This window comes from Egretta garzetta, unplaced genomic scaffold (assembly GCF_000687185.1).
Source record: "Egretta garzetta isolate BGI_Z169 unplaced genomic scaffold, ASM68718v1 scaffold601, whole genome shotgun sequence".
NCBI lineage: Eukaryota > Metazoa > Chordata > Aves > Pelecaniformes > Ardeidae > Egretta > Egretta garzetta.
The window spans coordinates 408,245-415,798 of record NW_009258540.1 but is presented as its reverse complement, the minus strand read 5'-3'; the positions used below and the strand labels follow the sequence as shown (position 1 = coordinate 415,798).

Here is a 7,554-nt window from a genome sequence, read left to right as displayed (position 1 = left end):
GAAAAGCCGTATTTATACAAAATATAATGGAATACATTTGATTTTTAAAAAATTTTCTAGACCTAAATAGTGAAGAATTGAAAAACAGTTGCTGCACTGAAGCCAAACACAGGGAACCACGGGAAATTTCAAGAAGAAAGATAGCTGGTATGTGCCAACTGGCATACTGCAGAATACAAAATATTACGAACTTTCTCTTAAATGGGGATTTTTAAAGTTGCTGGACTTATTATGTGAGTCATTTCATTTATAGATCATTCCAGCTAGTGGATTTAATTATTTTTCTGAGAGTTTTCACTCATTTAGATTAAACATTCCAGTAACTCCAGAAGTGAAAGCGCACTGCAATAACACAAAATGTATGTAATTTTCCCATCAAGTAAAATTAGATTAAAAGAGTATTAAAGAGGCTGACAGTGGATTTTTTAATAAAATATGCTCTCAAGAATTAAGGAAATGGTTCATATGGCTCAAGGTTTGTTCAGTAGTTTTGTTCCAAAATACCTGGAAAACAAGAAAAAAATAATTCTATTTTATTTTAATAAGAATTTGCCAACATTACAATATCATACTGCAGTTTACCTATGAGTTATCAGTTATGGGATCAGACATTTTTAGACAAACATAGGGAGTAGCAGCATTTATTCACACTGAAAAATGTAGAGAATTATACACATAATAGAATTACATAAGATATGGAATTCTTACTTTTCTTTCAAAAAAAATATGCTAAGAATTCATGAAAATGGAATGGAGTAGGTTATATTTAAGTTTAGATTTTAAATTATGTCCTTGACTTGTTTATGTATAGTTTTGCATCTGAAAGTCATAAAAAAATCAGGAAAAAATATCTGTTCAGGAAAACACTTTTGCCCATGATTAAATGCCACTAAAAATAGAGATGGAGTTCAGAAAACTCTTAAATGCTTCCAATTTCATCTATGCCCTGCATGTATGTATGGTCACTCACACACACAAAGCATGCACACAAACATATGTTCTGTGAATAATAGGTGCAATTATTCTTGAAAGAAAAAAAGGGCAAGAGATGAAATATCAGCAGTGTGCGTGCTGAGTGAAACTGAAAAACAGTCTTGCCCAACATTTCATATTTATCCTTGCATAACCAAGAAAAAATACGTATAATACTAACTACCTGAAGACTTGGGTCTTATATTTAGCCTTGGACTCATTAACTACAGTCATTGGTTTTAGCTTTCTTTTGAGACAAATAATAAGGATTTGACAAACCCTGTCCTGAGATACAGAAATTAGTGTACTCAGCTGGCCTGAAATCATAAATTGATTCTACACAGACCAGTGGGTAACATAAAGTGATACCTATTTTCATCTATAGCTGTCCTGAATTACATCCATGCAGGTACAGTGTAGGTGAAATGTGTCTCTGACTCATTATCATTTCTTTGAAACGGAAAGGCTCATTCAGAGCTCCCTGGGTGTTTGCCTCTTGATTTTCACAGGCTTCAGGCAAGTCCTAAAGGCACCTCTGAAATAAATTTGGTGCATGCTGTCCTTGAAATTTAGGAATACACAACTGGTGACATTCACATAATCTAGCTTTAAAATTTACGAATTTACCTTTCCTGAGTTGCTCTCTGGAGAAGCCTGTATAGTTCCATTGACCTTGTTGGGAACTTAGGATCTTAGATTGGACTCTAAATTGCATCTAAATTAGGTGCCTAAAGTACATGGTGTGACTATCCCTTATGTGAGAGAATGCAGAGAGGCAGAAAGATTTAGTAGCAGAAATATAACCTGCAGCATGCATGTGACAGCTCAAATTTAGACTTTCACACTTAGAGATGTGCAGTATTTTTGGCACTACAGAGCTTGTCTGATTTTGAAATAGCAAAGACTAAATAGTAATTAACAACCTTGCATTTCTTAATATGATCTTTTTTGTCTAGTGAGGTAGATCCATGCATTCTAAGCATAGGGCTGCATTCACAATGCAATCAATCTGATACATCAAATAGAAACCAAAGTCCATCAAATTTTTTAGAAAAAGAATTGGGAATTATCATCAGACAGACCTGCAAGAGGTCCTGTGCTCATTACAAGTGGGAACAGATCTGTAGAGATTATTTAAAACACAGATAGGGAGATGGGAAAAAAAAAAAAGTTACTAGTTATGACCAATGGGGTAAGATAATGGTAATGGATACGAACTTCAATGCAGATTTGTAAAAAAACTGAAACAGACAAAATCCAACAGCAAATCATTCCTGGAGAAGAAAAGGATGAATTCATATAACTGCCATTCAAGCTGTATATAGAGACAGTCTTTCGTAACTATGAGATCCAGTAAACTTATTAGCTGTTCCCCAAAGAGTTAAAAGCTTCACCATGTGTAGTTTTTAAACTGACTTTGAGAATAACCTGGTATTGTTCACTATGTAAGTCCTGTACTGATCAGTTCTTCTCCATCCTTACACTATTTAAATCTAAATTTATGGCTACCATAGACATTTTCTGGGGTGTTCAGTGGTAAAATATATTTCTCAGTAGTCAGAACAGAAGAAAAAAGTATTTTCCAGCCTTCCATGGGCAAGAGTTATTTATAATACAAAAAGAATCCATTGGGATTTGTTTATTAGTTAGTTTGTATATTTTGGCAGCCAAATTATTCTGTCTGTACAGCCTTTCAAAAAAGAAAAGCAATACATAAGTACTAAATACTATTACTGATCAGATGATGAAGTGGTATTTCAGGTTACTTAAAATGAACGAATGCTAACACATATCTTTATGCTTGAAATTATTATATCCAGCTGTCAGGCACTGCACTGGCAATGAATGGTATAACACACTGCAAAAAACTGAGGGGTAGCAGCTCTTTTTTTACAGTATAGCTTGCATGTTTGCAAAAGAAGAAGGACCTGAGGAAAATATTCCTACAGATGCAAATTTGGGGCTGTTGGATCTTCAAAACTGCAGTTCCAGCATCTTGTTGGTCAGCCTCAGTCCAGGGATAACCTAACACCATCAGGAAGCTGATGTATCTTCACATACCAACCTCTTATATAGCTCCATTGTGGAACTGATGAACTTATGCATCTGAAAAGGTAATGCTGAAGCATAGGATTCCCCTAACCAGTACCTCAGTGGGATTCTTTCTCCTAGGCAAAAAAAAAGTTTTATTTTACTCCTTCACTGCTCTAAATATCAAAAGAAGTAGCAATTAAAGTATACTCTATTTATGCCATTATTTCCTACACCAAGAGGACATAATTCTTAGTACAGAATATTTTAAATTGAAAAATAAAGTCTATGGAATTGAAAATACATCAGGCCAGAGAAGTTTGCCAAAAATTGCCAGAAACAACTACATCTTGCTGGGAACTCACTAATAACAAACTGCCATCTAGAAGCTGGGTTAGATCTGTGAGACAATGGTCACTGCTGCTGAACATGCAGCATCTTAAGAGGTGACACACGGTAAAACTATCCACAAAAATTGCACTACAAACATTACTGTTGCAAAATTAAGGAATCAATCAGGAATACAAGATCAAAGGTTATAAGATCTTAATTCAGATCTGAATTACATGATCTCATGTTATTTTTTTTTCTGACAAGATTCTGTCTTCATTTTCCTTGTTGCTGCAGCCTACTATCTGAATTGAAAAAAAAAAAAAGCAATCAACATGGCAAGAAGGACACAAAGACTCAGATTTTATCCCTGTCTCTGAGAGAAGACTCCCACATTTCTGTATTTCACCCATACCCATCAAATTGTTTGATACTGATGAAGAAAAGAGTTAATATGCAGCTGATAGCTCCACATTCTTTTTCATCGAGGTTAAATTATTATGCTTTTGTCTGTTAGTACCCTACTGTCTTGTGGCTTGCAACCTGTTTCAAAATATTTTCTCTAGAAGTATTTTCAGGCATTAAAGATCTCCAGAAACACAGGATGCTGTCAATAGTACTCTGTTAAAATTCATGCTTATCTAATGATACTTGCTATTCCTTTTTCTTAATAACCTGCTAAGATGAAATTTAGGACACTTGAAAATAATTTTTTCGAGGACACGACTGAGTTGCTATGTGGTCCCATCACACCTGGTTATTGTGATGCAGATGTTCTTTTCTTTGAACATAATATTCTATCAGAGGAACATTGCTGTGTTTTGAAATGCAGCTCTGATTTTCTGTTTTGCTCAAGGGAACTATAGCCATTTCTTTCAGTTTTGCACCTTGGTGAGAGCATGAACTCCAAGCTGAAAAACTGCAAATACCCTTTATAATGATACTAGAAAGCAACTTTGCTTAGAAATTTAAGGCAAAACAGCATAGACTACCTACTTATCACTTCTATCTGTAAGGCAATGAACACCAGCAACCTGATATGCCAAAGATCATATGTACGTCTATCTGAACACAGACAGAACACTTGATATTTAGAAAATTAAGAGCGGATTGAGGTGTCTAAGAATGTTCAGCAACCTATTGTTATCAGTTATTTCAGTATATGTAAGGCTTCTTTCTCACACACCCATATTGCCACTGACGTATTGCAGGTTTATTTTGGTTTGGCTCGTGGAATTGACAACATCAGGGATTCTTCAGGCAGCACTAACGTTTGAATAAGTGAGGCCTAGGAAAAGTTTTTTTTTGGTTTTGATTTGGATTAATTTCTTCAGATAGGACAAAAATATTTTGTTCTTCATGACATACTGCAAAACATATCTATCCATATTCTTTTAATGGGATGTTTTGAAGATATCAAAGTCAGAGGAAGATAACTGGCACTTTATTTTTCACATACAAAATTTCACCTTACACATTTTTTTAAAACTTAATGTTTCTACAGACTGGGAGGAAAAAGGATTTTATAATTTAGAAATGAATCAGCATAATATATTTAATGCTTTAAGTCAAATGTTACTGTTAGACATGCAACTAATTAGTCAAACATTGCTTTAGCCTACCTGAAAATTTTATAAGGAGTTCTGGATAGAGAATAATTTCTGACAATTCATGTTATAGCTACTACCATTTCCTTATAAAACAATGCTTTTAGTGTTTCATTGTTGCAAAAAAAAATAGGAATATGAATTATTCTGGATTATGATATCTTAGTAAATCCAGTTGGTTTTGGTTTTTTAAAAAAATAATTATTTCCTCTGTAAAACCATTCAATGATTGCATATGATTGGTGGTCAACCTGCTTTTTTAAAATGTGCTAGATAGGCATGGAATACTATGTGTTCTACTAAAAGGATGTGGCTAGGCAGCAGAGAAGTCGTCTGCTTTTTAAGTGAGGTTGAACTCAGGAGAAGAAAGAAGAGATTCCTCCTTCCCTGAGTACATGGGGCAACAAGAAAACCTGCAAAATGAGGGTAGACAACACAAACAAAAGATTCCAGAAATAAATATCCTGTTCACAGCCAGGAATACACCCACTGCTGAGCCTTAAATGTGACTGAAAAAGAAAACAGTTTTCTCATGTCTATATTAGGAGTGCAGACCAATATGAGTGGATCTGAAGAATGGAAGAGTTGGGGTGAGAACTTAAGGTCCAAACTATATACATCTCAGGGTTTGGAAGGTGTTGGTTTTGCTTTACTTTGGGCTGTCTCTTGTCTACTTGCTTTAACTGAATGCACCATATGCTGAAAGCTTATTTGTAGCTGGGGGGTTGGACTAGATGACCTCTAAAGGTCCTCTACGGGACCTCTGAAGGTCCCTTCCAACCCAAAACATTCTACGATTCTGTGATACTATGCACCAGGAGTACTCCTGAACTGATGCTCATTTTCCAGCTTAGTTTCATCACACACCCTGTGACTGCTCCACAAAGCAAATCAAAGTACTCTAAATGTGGGCAATCAATTGAATCACTTAAAAACCCCTCCTTGTCCAAAAAGCATTCCAACAATATTGAATACAATTTAGTTTCTAATAAAAAATTGTATGCTAGTAGAGTAGTATAAAACCATTTGCTGTACACAATATTTCTGTATTTAAGGTATCTTTATTTTTCATTGATTTAAAAATGCTGTTGTTTGATAAGAGATGAATTCCAGTAATTGATACTGTATTGATTAAAACACAGAATCACAGAATTGTAAGGGTTGGAAGGGACCCCGAGAGATCATCTAGGCCAACGCCCCTGCTAAAGCAGGCTCTCCTAGAGCAGGAGCAGGACTTCGTCGAGGCGGGCTTTGAATATCTCCAGAGATGGAGACTACACAGCCCCCCTGGGCAGCCTGTTCCAGTGCTCTGTCACCCTCAAAGTAAAGAGGTTTTTCCTCATATTCAACTGAAACCTCTTATGTTTCAGTTTGTACCCATTGCCCCTTCTCCTGTCGCTGGGCACCACTGCAAAGAGTCTGGCTCCATCCTCGTGACATCCACCCTTAAGATATTTGTATGTGTTGATGAGGTCCCCTCTCAGTCTTCTTTTCTTCAGGCTGAACAAGCCCAACTCTCTCAGCCTTTCCTCATAGGGGAGATACTCCAGTCCCTTTATCATCCTAGTTGCGCTCCTCTAGACTCTTTCTAGGAGTTCCTCATCTTTCTTGAACTGGGGAGCCCAGAACTGGACACAGTACTCCAGGTGGGGTCTCACCAGGGCAGAGTAGAGGGGGAGGATAACCTCCCTTGACCTGCTGGCCACACTCCTCTTAATGCACCCCAGGATACCATTGGCCTTCTTGGCAACAAGGGCACCCTGCTGTCGGTCAGCTTGTCGTCCACCAGGACTCCCAGGTCCCTCTCGGCAGAGCTGCTTCCCAACAGGTCAGCCCCCAGCCTGTACTGGTGCATGGGGTTCGACCTCCCCAGGTGCAACACTCCGCACTTGCCCTTATTGAATTTCATCAGGTTAACAAAACAAAACAAAAACCAGAATTTTTTTACCTAGGCATTGGGTTTCAGTACCACTCCAGAGACCGTTTGCCAAGCATTCTCTCACATGAGAACCAACTAATGTGTATCCTGTGTTACAGGTGAATATTGCAGTAGCTCCATACACTGTTAAGGTTCCAATCTTATTTCCATTTGGTGGCGATGGAAGACCTCCACAGGAGACAACTAGGAAAAAACCCAAACAACAGAATAAATACGGAAATCCTTTTCATAATTTCTTAGACTGCAAGACAATATAACACTTCACATTTTCTCAAAAATTAAATGTAGTAGGAATAAATATAAGAGTTGTATTCCACAGTAAGGGCTTAAAATTATGCTTGATTTGGAAACACATGTTCTAATTCTGAAAATTCATTAGGATATCTTCATATCTTGACAGCATCTTAAACACAATCTGTATTTCCAGTTCTGAAACAAGAGAATTACATGAACATCTGGGAAAGTTATGGTTATATTCCATGTGTACATACTCCTGGCCACTCCTCATATATACTTTCCCTGGCCATTTTAAGTGCTATATCTGTTTAAAGATATTATCTCTTTTAACATGCAGTACTCTGAATTGTTATGAACTGTCTTTTTTCTTATTCCCCACTACTATTCACAATCATATAACATATATGGTAGTCTACTTGCTAAAAATATAAATCTTGC

At 36.6% G+C, this 7,554-nt stretch overlaps 1 protein-coding gene across 1 annotated transcript in view; it reads right to left on the bottom strand.

Moving 5' to 3' along the window:
• CSMD1 (CUB and Sushi multiple domains 1) overlaps positions 1 to 7,554 on the bottom strand; it is a gene marked incomplete at its 5' end in the record, with an annotated part of 480,927 nt that overhangs the window by 65,525 nt on the left and 407,848 nt on the right. Inside the window, one exon of the mRNA XM_009646490.1 lies at positions 6,889 to 7,062. Within this exon, the coding sequence (XP_009644785.1) occupies positions 6,889 to 7,062 (174 nt within the window). The remainder of the gene's footprint in view (positions 1 to 6,888; positions 7,063 to 7,554) is intronic.